General features: G+C 37.3%; 1 protein-coding gene across 4 annotated transcripts; it reads right to left on the bottom strand.

The window, feature by feature from the left end:
* Positions 1–520: 520 nt before the first annotated feature.
* Positions 521–16,316, bottom strand: LOC137956964 (uncharacterized). 4 transcript variants are annotated; one of them, XR_011113289.1, is made up of 4 exons: positions 15,955–16,316; positions 6,840–7,061; positions 897–1,028; positions 521–672 (listed from the first exon to the last, which is right to left on the bottom strand). XR_011113289.1 is itself a non-coding variant. In XM_068804642.1 (3 exons), the coding sequence occupies exons 1-3, from the start codon at positions 16,254–16,256 to the stop codon at positions 669–671; spliced, it is 438 nt and encodes a 145-aa protein (XP_068660743.1). In that variant the 5' UTR covers positions 16,257–16,316; the 3' UTR covers positions 521–668. The 4 variants fall into 4 exon arrangements, 1 of the variants encoding a protein (XP_068660743.1); XR_011113290.1 differs by lacking the exon at positions 15,955–16,316 and adding an exon at positions 15,347–15,764; XM_068804642.1 differs by lacking the exon at positions 6,840–7,061.
* Between the last annotated feature and the right edge of the window lie 156 nt (positions 16,317–16,472).

Raw genomic sequence — 16,472 nt, 5'->3', positions numbered from 1 at the left:
AATAGGGGAATATGTTGGATTCTTATTCTGAAAGTAATCGAGTCTTCCTATTCTAAAACAAGACAGAGACTTTGCTAAGTTGGCTCAATTTATCTTCAAACAATCAAGCAAGAATATAATAAAACTCACTTTTATGCACACTCTTCATCGAGTAATAAAGACATTTGTCTTTCTAAACTTTGAATATAATAAAACCCACCGAGAGACTATAGTCCAGTCTCGGAGAAATTACTGAGAATCGTCTCTAAGGTGCACGCCAAAAATAATAACTATGACAAGAAAACAACGAAGTATATAACACAAAAGTGCAAGTTTTTAAGCAAAAACTATTTATTCACCGCGATCATAAATAAGGTTATAAAAATATATTTATACATAAATTTGAAACAAGAAAATACTATTTTTGGCACTCTGAGATCCTTCGGTGATGAAACCTAGTCTGCAGGTTTCCATTATGTCACCATATCTTTCACACCCGCTCGCAAGCTAAGAGTCAGATTAGAACAGACGTGAAGTTTAGAGTGAAAAAATATACTTTTGGTCAAAATATAGGTAACCTGTAGGTGAGACGGTACATACTGCATGTGAAGTTTGTCAACAACAATAAGTTCTCGAAGACAAATGGGGGGAAATTTCAACAAGTTCTGTAACTATTTTGTTTTCCTTCATCACCTGTTACAAGAACATAAAACCCTTTTTCAATGTCCTTATATTTTCTACATACCAGTCACAATTTACCCAAACAAGAAGAGAGTAGAAGTTGTAAAATGAAATTGATATCGATCAGCAGACCCACATATGCACTACCTTGTTCATGCATAGGATATGCTAGGATTGTAAATAATCTTAGAAAAAGTTATAACATTTGAAAAGAATCAAATTTTGTTCCAGCTTACTTCCAAAGCTTTCTTTGATTCTCTTTCAATCCAAATAATCCCATGATCTGATGTGGCATTGCAAGAGAGGACAATGTGTTCAAATCTTCCATCCACTGGTATTGCAGTCCTTCAGGAGGAGATCTCCCACATCTGCACTCACCATTTTGAAGTACTCATCAGCTTTCCAGCGGTTCTTTTCCAGTAAAGACTACTAGTATGCTTTTCTTTTATTTAGGGCAACCAGAAAAATGTCAAGCTTTCTGTCCCACATTGGAATGACCTCAAATTGGAAAAATATTAAGATATTTGCATTTGTTTTCACATCAGACCAAGAAAGGAGATTATTCTATGATGGCGAACCGTTCTTACATAAAATTTAAACTATGGGAGAAGACAACAAATGTGAATGGTCATTGGCAACAATAAATTGTAAACGGCAGCAAAGCAAATGATCATGTTACACCAAGAAGTAAATAACTATCACAGCAAGGTATTCTTGCAAATAGCATTGCAAGAAGCCTACTACACTATCCAGTAGGCTGAACAGGATTTTTAGATACAGCACACAAGAAAGCAGTTACTTTTCACAATCAGGTTGACCTGAGAGGTGCATAAAGAATTTATATTCAACTTTATTTAAAAAAAAAAAGAAGAGAGAACTCATTAAGGGAAGAGAATATACAAACCATACAAAGAATGGCAAAAAACAAAATGCCCAAACATACAAAGATTGAGTGGAAAGGTCTCACCACAACAAAATTTATAGCAGTTTTTTTTGAAACAAATCCATCTAGAATCAACTTTTTTAACAAAAATTCAAACGATCAATTGATTTACATAAATAGCTTGCACACTCATTATTCATTAATAGGCCCAGTTGATGGAAGGTCTCAACTAACCTACTAAATCATGCTTGAAGGCCAACTTTTTCACATTCAATGTGATATAAACAATCAAGTGTCCTAAGCATGAAATTTCAACTGTCAGATGTGAAATAGAAATCTGTTTATTCTCAGAGATTGAACCTACTAGTATAAATAACCCTCGACTCAATGCAGAGCTTCAGAGTACAGCATGTCTAATTGAAGTGTTAATGAATGAAAAGAGAAAATTTTGAAACAAATCATAGTCGTACATTTTGGAAGGAAAAGAAAAGGAAAACGTACACACAGTACTGAAAGACAAATCTACATCTCCTTGTATGTAACCTTCACTATTTTCTGCTGAATTTTCTTTTCCTCTTGCCCTCATACTCTCATGACTGGCAGCAATAAAAGCATTTATCATTTACTGATCAATTCATATTCACCCATCTATAGCTTACTGTTTTCTGTCATCACACTGCAAGTTTCTTCAAATCGCATACTTAAAAACTGTAGATAGAGATATATGTGCATGAGAGAGAGACAGTAAGTCATCACCTATTCTTGGTAGCTCGGAAAAAAATGAAATACATAAATTTCATTATAAAAGAAAAACAAACAAAAACAATTGTATAGAGGCAATTCTCTCTATTTTTTTAGAAACTAGTATACACTTCTCCGTATCTAAAAAAACTTTTTAATAACACAGTAACTATCAGTGAAACAATGCCAATAAGCTCCAACAAGATCAGCCCACTAGTAACACTCAGTCCTTGATCTCTACATTATTGTCTAGAATAAAATTTCTGAATTCTTTCTAGTTGAAGAGCTTCTCAACTACTATGTCCCAATTGGTACCTCCAACCTCAACGGTTTCCCTTTGAATAACTACATCTGTATCTTTTGTGGCTCCTGTATTTGATGGCAGAGCATTTCACACCTAGAGGTTAACTGTTCTCTGCAATGCATCCCTGTGCTCTTTTCAAGTGTTTCCTTTGTTTCAAATCTCTGCTGATTAGGAGGACTTCTGTCTGCTTGCTTCTCCTTCATCAACTGTTACAAGAAAATAGAACCCATTTTCGATGTTTTTAATTTTTATATTTTCCGAATACCAGGCAGAATTTATTTCAGGGGCAGGGGGGTCAATTTCGTCAAATACCAAGTAGTTGTAAAATGAACTTGATATGGATAAGCAGATTCATGTACCCACTGCCTTATTAGAGCACAGGGGATGCTGAATGATAAAGTAAACAATCTAGAAAAAGTGTCCAAACACATGTTAGTGCAGAAGAAAAGTCCAGGTGAATTGACTTTACCTACGGAAAAAGAAAGACTTTGAATTATGCATAAAATGAGACCTTAATAAGTGCGATGATATAGCAGAGGACCTTATCCTCCATTTCAACTAGATTTGAAGTAAAAGGTTGTTACCCCACCCTTACCTTTGCAACTTCCATTTATATACACAGTTCATTCTACAAAGAAATATGGTGTTCCCTCTTTCTCCCTCCACAGCCACCCCCTCCTTTTTCTCTTAAATCAAGGCAAAGAATTATAACACTTTCCAAATAAGAATCAAATTTTGTTACTTACTTCCAAAGCTTTCTTTGATTCTCTTTCAATCCAAATAATCTCATGATCTGATCCAGCATTGCATGAGAGGACAATGTAGTCAAATCTTCCATCCACTGGAAAAGAAATCCTTACTACAGGAGGAAACCTTCCACATTTGCATTTATCATTTTGACATACTCAACAACTTTCCAGCAGTTCGTTTCCACCAAAGACTACAGAAACGTAAACAGTATTTTATACACTTTTATCATCTTCTCTTAATTAGGGCAACCAGAAAAAAAGGTAAGCTTTCTGTCTCAGAAAATTAGAAAAATGTCGAGATATAGGTAACATTCCTTTGATTGAATCCTACTACAAAAACTTTGTTCTCACAGATCTGGACAGAATAGGTAAAGTTCCTTTGCATGAGGAACGTTATAAATTGCCATCTATAGAACAAAACAAGGACTTTCACCAAAACAGGATTGACATAATTATGTTAAATAATATATACCTGGTCTCAGACAACAAAATTCTGAGGGAAAAAAAATCCTTTTTAATTTTTCTTCTTGAAGTGGTCTTTGAATTTGTCTTGATCATTGAAATCTTTAATTTCTTCCCATCACACCAAAAAAGGAGGTAGGTCTATGATGGAGAACCATGAAACATAAAATTAAATCAAGAGTGCACACCAAAAAATGCGTAGAGCTGGTTGTTCACTACTATACATTCCAAAAGACAGCAATGGAATTGATCATGTTACACTTAGATCTGAATAATTTTCACAGAAGGAAATTCCTGCACTAAATTTTGCAAGGATTGTACCACATCATTCAGCAGATTGAACAAGACTTTCAGATTCAGCACACACTAAAATGGTTCTTTTCACAAACAGATATAAGTAGATTTTCAATTGAGCCCATAATAGATTTAGCAGCAGTATTAAAAGTGTTGTTGTTTATCTCAATCCATAGACACCATGCATTGATTTCCAGTGGATCAGGTCAGCACGTGCCAAACTCTGAGTATAGTTCTGAAATCCATAGCCTGTGAATGAGGCAGGGAAACACCCAAGAAATTTTTTCAGAAGGCAGCTCCTCAAATTTCAAAACTAAATGGACAGTGGAGCAGCAAATGATCCACCTCTTCTTCCTTAACACTAGAGTTGATGATAAAACATCCCTTCTCGGCAGTTCTTCACAAGTGACAATCTCAGGACATCCCCTCTTCCACAGCCCTTCACATGTGAGAATCTTTTTATGCACTGCAGTCCAGATTAAGTGTAGAACCTTCGGAGAGCCAATGAGCTTCCAAGTTAGAGAGATCTTCTGTGCACCATTCTATGCTGTAGGGCCTAACAGCTTTCTGTAAAGTGATGATGTAGAGAATTCCTCCACTGAGTAGAGGAAAAATATCACTACTGGGTATCTGAATTTATTCGCTGCACCCCACACCAAAGGAAACCCATTATATAACTTCCATTTTCCAGGCCACACTTCACAGGTATGGTAAAAAGGATGGGAAGTAGTTGCTATGGCCAGCTAATGTGGATTTCATTACAGTGGCTTGTCCCAATTGTGAGTGGTTTACCTTTCCACGTGGAGAAGCGCTTTTCCATTTTCTCTACCATTGGATTCCAAAGGACTTTTGTGGGCTGACCATGGGAAAAGAGAGAACAGGGTAGCCAGATGAGAATGAGCGTGTGTTGCACCAAGTAGTCTTGTTAAATGGTACACCGTTTCTTGGCAAAATATTAACCCTGAAGGTGCCAAATTTTTTCCTATTTACTCTTGAGCCGAGACTATTTTGTATTGGAATACAAAGCTTTGATGCTTAGTTTTTTTTCCTACGTCCTGCCACAAAAACATATAGTACCATCCTCAAATTGTAACAGAGGTGAAAAGTTAAGAAAAAAGAAGGTCGAAGAGAGAGAATGAGAGTGAGAGAAAGTGGAGAAGAGAGATTGAGAAACTGCCTACGTTGGGGTACCTGTACATCCCCCAACCTCTATTGTGCTATAGCCAAAAATCAGATCTGTCCAACCAAAACACTTTAGCTTGTACTCAAGCAATAAAAGCTCTAACCGTTTACAAAAAGAAAAAGCAAAAACAAAAACAACTAAGTTATCACAAATTTCAACAGATGAAAGCCTAACATCTTGCTTGGTCCAGAAAAGTTTTTTTCTTTCCAGCTGATTGATGTTTAAAGAATCTAATCAACAAAAAATTGATAACCCAAAGTCAGTTAAATATGGACATCAATCATGCACATCATTAAACACAAAACAATTACAACAGCAAAAATTGCAATCAATATAAAGTCTCAAAAGCACCAATGTATATAATGAGCTGTAGGAGTGTAATTTTCTCATTCTTAGACTCTAAAATATACAACTTAGCTATATACCTTAAATTTAAGTCTGACAAGTACATAGTTGGACATACCAGCGCTGTGACATTGACAGTAATGATGTTTACATATAACTTTAAATAAATTGTGATGCCAAAAGTTGATTACCAAAAGCACATGATTCCGCCTTCACTACCCAGCCAAGATTCGATAACATTACTATATAATTCCTATAAGAATGACCCAAGTACCATTATCTTAAATCATATGATGCTGCAAGTATAGATTGTGCTGGACCCCAATCTTATGCTCAAATTTTGGTAGCAGTTATTTGAAACACTAATACTATCACCATCTACAATCATTTTCTATGAAAAAAATAAAATTGACCAAATGATTACATAAAATAGTATGGGCACAAATTATTCATGAATGGGCCCAGTTGATGGAAGGTCTCACTCATCTATTTAATCATGCTTGAAGGCTACCTTTTTCACTCTCATATGATACAAACTATCAATTATATTAGCCCAAATCTTCTAAGCTTGAAAGATTCAACTTTCAGCTGTGAAATAGAAATCCATTTCTTCACATAGATTAGACCTACATATGTAAGTAACGGGAGCAAAGCTCAAAGCTTACAGCCCCAAAATGATAATAATACCAGAAAAAATTTCTCTCCACAATATGATACATTCTGCCTGGAGCATATAGCCTTCTCAAATCCCTAAGCCGTCTATCTGCTGGAATGCATGTATCCCTCAAGCATACGAGGAATACTAAGCAAGGAAAGCTGTCCAAAGCAGTAAGACCTTAAGTAAATAAGTAATGATTTTCTCCAATATGCAGACAAACTAGAAATATGTGCTTTCTGACTATAATTGATAGTTTACATCATATGTGGAAGCTCACACACTATCACAGATGTGCGTTAAATGTTTATCTAATAGCTTTACAGGACATAATGCTTAAAGACTGGAGCACACACCCATCATCGCAGTAGGACACATGGCGTACAAGCAAGGAAGAGAGAGAAAGGTGCAACTAATAACATACTTTAATTTCAAGTATCTCCTTAAGAAATAAAATTGCACCGATCTGGAAAACCATAATATTCCTCATTTCACGAAATTTTACATTTTTTGGTCCCAACTGCCGCCAGTTGTATATTTTTTGTTAGTGTTATAATACTTACAGAGATATGGAAACCTGCAAAAACACCGCCATGAAAAGAGTGTTGCTGAGATATATTCATGGAATGTGGCCCACTGATCATGAGGATCAAGGCGAAAGAATAAAATGATATATTCATGCTTAGGAATCCTGAAACCATGATTGAAGATCAGCAGACAATTCACCAGCAGATTGCCTTCAAGTGATCTTCTATGGGAGTTGGTGTTCTTGGTAAGAAGTCATCCTGGATAAAATTAGAGACAGCCTTGTCATTAATTGACGCAAAAAATGCCAGTTGGGTTAGCTAAAAAGGATATGGAAATTACTTGAGCATTTTAGAAGCACCAATTCCAAAATACAGTACGTATCTCATACTGACCCATAGATGGTGAGGAGACATTTTCACACAAGTGCAATGCGAGAATGCATGAAATAATAGTTGAAGTAATCTAAGTATCCATTGTAAATTCAATTGATTATGGGACAAGGCAAAAGTAAATTGAAATTGATTAACAGACATCTAACACTAAATACAAATTCAATATGGATGCATCCTTACATTGAGGTAAGGTTTTGTTTGAGGCTACTGAAAGAATCTTAATTACCTACTCTAGATTGTTATTGTGGAGTAAAAAAATGCAAAAGTTATGTTGCTCTTATTAAAACAGCCTTTACAGTCCATATTTTCACGTTCTCCAATAAAGCAGGTTTTCTAGTTATAATTTTTTTCATTCTGTTGTTCCTAATTTGGCAACAAAATTAGTAGTTTTTTTCTTTTATATTTATATATAGAGGGAGAGAGAGGGAAAAGAGGCTAGATTTGAATCCAACCAACTTAGCTACACCTAACTTTTTCTTCTTTAGAAAAATTGTTATATTTATAAGAATGCCATTTACTTCATTATTTTTTAAATAATGCCACTTCCTCCATTTTGTCATTAACATTTCATAGTGAAAAGTTGCAAGAATATAGAGATAGAAGAGGAAGGAGAAAAGAAGAAGAAACAAGAGGGAGAAGAAAGTGTATTGAGTAGGGACACATTAGGGCTGAAACTCGAGCCATCTCCTTTAAAAAGTACACTTTAAGTGAAAATTGCGATAGATTATAAAAATGCCCCTCATTACATAAAACCCAATAACTTCCCAAAAACTTATCATAATGAATTGAAATTTGAAACTTACACAAATAGAAAATGAGCAAAATGCCCTTACACATGTGTTTTAACACATCCTCTCAAGCTGGAACATAAATATCAAAAGCCCTAGCTTGTCAGAGAATGAAGGATGCTCGCGTCTTCGGAGAGGTTTGGTGAATATATCATCAAGCTGATCAAATGACTTAAAATATGAGGTAACAACCTTTCCTTATATTACAATATCTTTGATGAAATCAAAATCAACCTCGATATGTTTAGTTCTCTCATGAAAAACCAGATTGCTTGCTATAAAAATTGTAGCTTGGTTATCGCACTTCATAACCATAGTGTGACGCCGCTAGATTGAGCAAGAAATCGCTCCAAGTTCCTCAGCATGCAGCCTAGCTTACTCCGAACGAAAATTAGGCTAGTCAGCCTCCCGTTTATGAAGAAATAAAGCCTAAATGAAGAGAAAGTCAGGTCAGGTGTAATGGGGAATCCTTTGCATGAAAATGAGATGTTTACAACTGATTTACAAAGCCTATTTATAGGGAAAATAGAGATAAACCCCTCTTATCCCTTATTGAAACCCTAGACTATGAGATTTTGCCACCTAAACAAGGCAAATCCCTAAATTACTCAAAAATGGCATTATCTCATATGCCTAAAATCACCCAAAAACCCTATCCATATCCGTTTGGATAGGCCCCAAACTCAAATTTCAAAATTCAAACCGAATAGCCAGCCAACTGCCAGTTGATGTCTGCTGCCCGTGCACGAGACCCTACATGTGTGCACTGTCTGCCGGGACTGCGCCCTTGCTGATGTTGTTGTTGTTGTTGCGTCTTGGCTATCTTACGTTTTTGAGCCGTCTAAAGTTGTTGCTGCCCCCAGGTTAGATTTTTAATGACTTGGGACTGCCATACCTCTCTGAAAAATACCATTTTGGTGGCGACGGCAATGCTCTCCATTTTGGTCTTATATCATACAAATTCGCCAATGTCGGTTGTGTCAACAATGCCGCGTCCACCCGCATATCGCATAGACTCTATGATGTGAAAATTTAATTCAACCAACACGGACTTTACCCACATGACCTCATTCATTGTATAAGTCATAGCTTTATACTCAGTTTTAGTAGTGGATCTGGCTACTACACTTTGCTTCTTACTCCAACTAACAAGATTACCTCCAATAAAGCAACAGTAACCTGTAGTTAATCTCGTATCTTTCTCACATCCTACATAATTTACATCCGAGTAGCCTAACACATTAATTTTACCATGAGAGTATATAAAAACCTTTCCCTGGTGCGCCTTTTGAGATAATTCAATAACTCTATGTGCAGCTTCTAAGTGTATCTTATAGCATCACATCCTGGTGGGGAGCCCTTGGAGACCCCAACTATGATGGTTGGTCCCTCCCTCGCAAGCTGAAGCGCCTCAAAGAACAACTCAAGTCTTGGTCCTCGGATTGTTGCCTCAATGCCACCTCTCACAAGTCCTCTCTATAGTCTCAGATTGTCGCCCTTGATGTGACTGAGGAGCAAAGGGACCTTACCTAATCGGAATTCTCCAGCCGTATCTCCCTGTAATGCAATTTCCAGAGTCTTCTTCACTTCGAAAGGATTCAGTGGAAGAAAAAGGTCCGCTTCAAGTGGTTGGCTGAGGGCGACACCAACACAAAATTCTTTCATGCAATCGCCTTGGCCCGTCGCAGGCTCATATTTCATTGCTTTGATACCATGAAAAGTTGCAAGAATAGAAGAAGAAAAAAAGAAGAAGAAATAAGAGGGAGAAGAAAGTGTGCATTGACAAGGAACACATTACAGCTGAAACTCGAGCCCTCTCCTTTAAATAGTTGACTTAAGTGAAAATCGAGATAGATTACAAAAACGTCCCTCATTACATAAAACCCAATAACTTCCTAAATACTTATCAGAAATTAATTGGAATTTGAAACATACACTACCACCCTAATGACTAACTTACTGCAATTCCTAGAAGGACATGTAGGAAATGACCAAAATATCCTTATAAATGTATTTTAATGGATAAAATAAGAAAAAAATCTCAAATCTCCATCAACATAAATGCATGGGATAATAAATAAATGTAAAATAAGAAAAAATCAATTTTTAAGACATTCGATTCAATTTTTTTCAAATTAAATTGAAAATTGGTGCACCTAAGCTTATATAGACTTAGGTCCATGCTCCTTTTTCTCCATATGTATGAATGTATATGGTTAGAGGGAAAGGAAGAAGTGATAGTTCGACAAGAGGAAAATAACAAAGGTTAGATTCGGTATAACAAACCAAAGGGAAGTGGAGGGGATAAGCTGAAGGGGTGACCCAAGGTGAGTTTTGAGGCAACTCGAGGCAAATCCAATCCTGAGACCAACCCTATGAGTCGAAACACCATGACCTAAAGGTTCTTTGAGAAAACTGACTTTAGAGCCAGAGTTCACAACTAGTTGGATCAACCCAGATTTTGATCAATACTCAAGGAGTAAACTCACCAAACCCAACCTGGAAACAAAGATTAGGGCTTCCGACAAAAAATTGAGGGACATGAGCCCCCTACACTCCTTTAATAGGGCTTTAGAATGCGAAGACCATATTCACTCCTACCAAAACCCTTTTCTTTCAACCATCTCTCTACTCCCTGACAACTCTTTGTGAGGTCTAACCATTCTCACCATTGTTCCTCACATTTTTTAACTTTCCTCTTCATTTCGTAACATTCTTTCCCATTTCTGACATCATTATTTAGTTTTTCAGCATTCTTCCCACTTTTCCAATCACCTTCTAGGTTGCCCTTGCTACCCATTGCATAGGATGTTTGAGACACAACCAGCACCAATAGGATCACCTATCGTGAGAATCCCATCTCCTCTTTCTCTTCTCTCTCAAATTAATATGTCCCTTTTCTTTAAGTTTTAAATTAGATTTTTCATTATTAATTGATTATGCAATGATTGTATATGTTCATTTATGTTAATATTACATATGATTTATGTTTCAAAAAAAATATTATGTAGATAAATGTTAAGGAATAGTCCCACATGGATTAGTGAGTGCAAAGATCTTGAGTTTATTAGTTGGGAAAAAGACTTCCTAAGTTGGCTAGTCATTTTGGGATGGACCTTGGATCCAACTTCATATGGTATCAGAGCAGGTACTCATATGTGAGCCTACACCTAAATTATCCACTTGTAGAGCCACAAAAGAGGGCCTACACGCGAAGGGGAGTGTTAAGGAATAGACTTACATGGATTAGTGAATACAAAAAGGTTTCCTAAGTTGGATAGTCATTTTGGGATAGGCCTTGGACCCAACTTCACAATATACATTCCAATTTGGGAAGAATTTTTGTGATGTGTTGTGTTGTGTTGTTTGATGATATTTAGTAAGTATTTTATAGTTATTTTCATTTTTATTTTATTTCATAGACCCAAAAACCATGCTTTAAGAGATATCACATATTCCACTCTGAACTTTCAAGCATTACATAATGCATGCAACACGAACCATGAAGAGGAGTATTGTCCCATGAAAACAGCTCACACAAGCTAACTCATATTCAGAATATGTTAACTACACTATCCTTTTTAGTAAGATAGTTTACTCTCTCTCCATTGGTCTTTTTATATATTCGGTAATTTTTCCTTTCATAATTCCATTCCGACATCTACTCCATAAAATGTTTTCATATCATGCAAAAATTTTATATGCAATTACAAGAATATTAGCAACTCATTTTATCCAACTTTTTTCACATTTCATTGAAATGATTTGGATTAATTTCGTGCATTTAAGATGATAAGCCTATTTAACATTTCACTTTTTATAATTTTTATTTTCAAATTAACTTTATAATAACCTAATGAATAAATACAACTTCTCCATCAAAGTAAGCTAGCAGAACACTTATTCAACTTTTTAAACAAAAGTTTTAAATGAATGAGATAGAGAACCCATCTTCCTTCCCCTTCTTTCTAGAGTATCAAGGGACAAGGGGCAGAGGAGGTGAGACTCCCTATGGCTCATTCTTTAATTCAAATAAAATTAAAGAAAAGCTAACTATTCTATCAGCCTTAAGAAGTCATTTAGTACTAGATCTCTGTACTTGAAGTAAAGGCTTATTTGGAAATGGTGCATGTCAATAAGTATTTTGAAATATAATATTTTCAAAAATTATTTGAAAATTTACCTGTCAATAAAAGTTGGTATATGATTGTAAAAATCTGTTCATACAACGCAATAGTGTAAAACATCTAAAAACAGGACTTCTAAATCGAAGGACACGCTCCTAGATGTCACCTAACTGCTTTAGCCAGAACTTTTGTTTAACAATAGATACAATATTTATATTTTAATTTAAGAATTTATTTTTTATAAAGAGAAATTGTACTAACTCAGAATTAGAATTATGATGTTGTAAATTGGAACATTACAATTGTCATTGACTATAAATAAAAGGGTTCAGATTTTCTGGGATGCAAGGGTCAGAACATTTTGAGCCTAATAAGGAGGCACATCATAAATTTTCACAAACTTCATGCATTGTATGCATGACGAACATGAAGAGCCAAAAGGCACTCAGGCGGCACTTCAGTACAAGCAGGCCACAATTGATGGCAAACAAACTGCAACTTGATGCAAACTCAGTGCAGCCAAGTCAGATAGTCAGTGTCCGTAACTAATTGCCACTACCTAGGACTACTCAATGCTCCCCGTGATGTACACAAATTTCAATTTATACTAATTTATTTGGCTCCTCGTGTGTAACATAAAAACATGATCAAAGCTAAAGTAATGACCCTCATTTGTGCATCTCAGATAATGCCACAGGTAGGGGTGGCATCGAGCCAAGCCAAGTTCAAACCTTCATATGTTTGAGTTTGGTTTGATTTGAATACTTCGAACTGAAATTCAAGCTCGAGCTTAGCCTCGAACCTAAAATTGGAATCAAGCTCGAGCTAGGTTCTAGCCTTAACCTGCATTTTTTTTTTTTGAGAAGAGTTGTAAATGCATTCAAAAGAGATAAAATACAAACTAAAAAACTAAAAAGACATTTCCTCCACAACAAGATGTTGGAGGGTAACGCCTTTTTTAGCTTGAACATCGGCTAAATGATTAGCAGATCTTGGTACATGTTTCCAAGTACATAATAAATCAGAAGTTAAATTACAGATTTCATCATAAATCTTCCAATGACGCCAAGGAGGTTTTGAAGGCTTGGAGCACCAATTTATAATAACTTGAGAATCCCCTTCGATCAAGAGAGCACCGTCCTTTTTTTGTTTGAAGAGTTTCAGCCCGTTGAGCAAGCCATGTAATTCCGCACAAGTAGAGTCTGATACTCCAATTGGACCCGCATAAGTGTAGAGAAGATTTGCTTGATCATCGTGAATTACTCCACCAAATCCGGTTGGGCCCGGACAACCGAAAGCACTTCCATCAAAATTTAATTTAAAGTGTCCAGGAGGAGGTCTAGTCCATTCTATCATAATAGGAGCCTTCGAAATAAGAGACATTTTCGCAACATTTCTCCAATTTTCCCTCATATTAGTTGCTCTTAGATCACAGAATTCTTTGCGAAGGAGAACCCAAGAGCTAACTTGACCAACTATCTGATCACAGAGAATATTCCGAGGAATAGATTTCTGATTGAATTTGCGATTATTTCTTTCTTTCCATAAATTCCACACAATGTGTCCAACACAACAAGATATTAAGATTTTCCCTAACTTCGGAAGATGGGAGCTAACCAAAGTATAAATAGTGTTTAGCAAATCTTGCGAAGGGCAATATAATAAACCGATCTTGTCCATTAATTCGGTCCAAATCTTATGAACATATTCGCAATGCAAAAGCGTATGATCTGCTGTTTCAGGAGATGTGTTGCAAAATGGCCATTCTAGATTGGGAATATTAATGCCTCGTCTTTGCAAAGCGGCAGAAGTTAAAATTTTTTTAAGACATACCGTCCAGATGAAAAATTTGATGCGAGGAGGAATCGGGAGCGACCAAGCAAAAGTAACAGGATGTTCTGCGTGAAGAGGATGGTAGGAAATCAAATGATGGTACGTTGAGGCTGAAGAGAACATACCTTGTTTGTTGGGTGTCCAGATGAGGATATCGGAAGAATTTTTTAAGGCCACACCAGAAAGTAAATTGATCAGGCCAGTTGCTTCAACAGTTTCAGAGTCATTTAATGCCCGTCTGAGATGAAGATTCCACCCACCCGAGGACTGCCAATGGTCAGAAATCATTGAACTTCGAGATCTTGACAGCTGGAATAAAAGAGGATAACTTTCCTCTAAGGAACTAGTCCCGATCCACCAATCGGACCAGAAAAGAGTACTTTCACCACTTCCAATATAGCATTTGACGGCGGCTTTGAAGCAAGGTAAGAGTTTGGCAATTTTCTTCCAAACAGGGGATAACTTGTAAAATCTTCCCCCCTCCGTCCACCAACCTCTCTCTTTTCCTGATTTACTTGCAACCATTCGGCGCCACAGTAGATTGGGTTGCATGTTGTACTTCCAAACCCACTTTAGTAGCAGAGACTTGTTGGTGGTAGCAACGTCACGAATCCCGAGGCCCCCCATTACAATTGGTTTACAAACATCAACCCATTTCACAAGATTAACCTTTTTTTCCCCATTTGGCCCATCCCATAAAAATCTTCTTTTCAAAAATTCAATTCTATCCCGAATAGAAGCTGGACAATTGTACAAAGATAAAAAATAGGAAGGTATTCCATTTGGCCTTAACCTGCATTTAAAACTATAAAAATAAAAAATTACAAAAAATAAATAAAAAGAATAGTGTGATGAACTTACTACCATTGAACTGCAAGCTATTGCAGAGAAATCCAAGACTTTACAATGGAGCATACTAATGTATAATGACCAGTTTAATAGAACTAAAAGAAATAACAAATACTTCTATCATTAGTATATATTCCACTGACAAACAAAAATATTAGATGTTGAATGACCCAAAAGGGTTGAACTATCGATTGTCTTTGAAGTTTAAAGTAAATAAGAACAACTATCAATCAACTAAAGAAGGAATTGATGAGAGCAATTAGAGTAAAGGATATTTTTGTAAAAAAATATATGCTAACGAATCGGCTCACAAACTAACAAGTCAAACTTGGAAAATCTCGAGCCGAGCTCAAGTAAAAACGGAACGGCCAAAACTTTTTTCGAGCTGAGCTCTAACGGTTTGCGAACCAGTTTGGCTTGGTACCACCCCTAGTCACGGGCATAATTTTTCTCTGGATGACTTCAGCTTTCAGGAAAATCACTAACTCTTAAAGGTCAATAAGGGAGCTAGTATGGCATCTGCAACACAACCGAGTGGATAATATCCGCGTACCAGACGGCCAGATTCAAAGACATGCTCCTCGCCGGTCCCACCGCATAGCATCGAACCAAACTCCACGGAATGCCGCCGAGCCAGTCCAGATTATTAGCCACAATTATAGTCAATAGCGCCACCACGCCTGACCCTAGCGAGTACCCCGTGAAAAACCATCTTGTACAAACAACCATTTGCATGCCATTGCTCGATTAACGTGTCGGTCTCTTGGCTTAGCAACCAACTACTGAATTCAAGAGACCATGATGGACGTATTGTTATGTACCTAGCCAATATTATCTAAAAGACCGGCCTGTTAGGAGTGGAAGACATAGGTACATAACCCAGGACCATAACACTACACCCACGCCCTCGAGAGCCAACGTCCACGACGGCCCACTTGCGACGGACTACTCTAGCGACAGCCCATCGTACGGGAACACACTCAAGTCGCCCCTTCTGCTTATAGCGGTGGCCTATTGGTGCAGGAAGCACACTCTGGTCGCCCCCTCCGGGATTCAAAATCACGATGTAGCACTAGCTCTGATCACCAAATGTTATGCACATAGTTAATACTACCCAAAAGACCGGCCTATTATAAATGGCAGACATACTAGAACACGTACCCGCCGTCAAACATATGCAGTCCCTTCCGGTTGTTCAGCAGAATCTTGAAGTCGCTGGCGGCGCCGAAATTGAGACCGCGGATAGCGAGCACGATCTCGCGGTAATCGTGGTCTATATAGATGAGGTAGGGCGGGGAGCGGCCCTGTGTCTGGTCGTAGTTGACGCGCTTCACGACCCAGTCGGAGTTGATGCCGTAACCTCCTTCGGAGGCGAACTTGGGATGCTCTGGATCGTCTTCGTAGACGGACATAATCAGCCGGCAGATGCGCGGAACGGGCTCAAATTCTTCCTGCGTGACCATTGACCAATGCTTGCTGTCATCAGAGCCGACGTAACTGCAGCGTTTCCATGCCCAGCAAGGAAGGATACCAAGGTACTGGAGCAAATCGAATAAAGACTGAAGCCATTCCCCTCGATAATCGGGAGTTGCTAGTTCAATGCCCAAATATAATCGGGCCTGTGGGTTTTTGGGCCTCGCATGTCGCCAGCGCTAAACTTCGAGGTGATTCAGTCGTCT

The sequence above is a fragment of the Aristolochia californica genome, unplaced genomic scaffold (genome assembly GCF_029961685.1).
Source record: "Aristolochia californica isolate CCGP_79_NKW_82.1479 unplaced genomic scaffold, dmAriCali1.0.hap1 SCAF_2, whole genome shotgun sequence".
In the NCBI taxonomy this organism is placed as follows: Eukaryota; Viridiplantae; Streptophyta; class Magnoliopsida; order Piperales; family Aristolochiaceae; genus Aristolochia; species Aristolochia californica.
The sequence above is the reverse complement of the archived record's forward strand: the minus strand, read 5'-3'. Positions and strand labels throughout refer to the sequence as shown.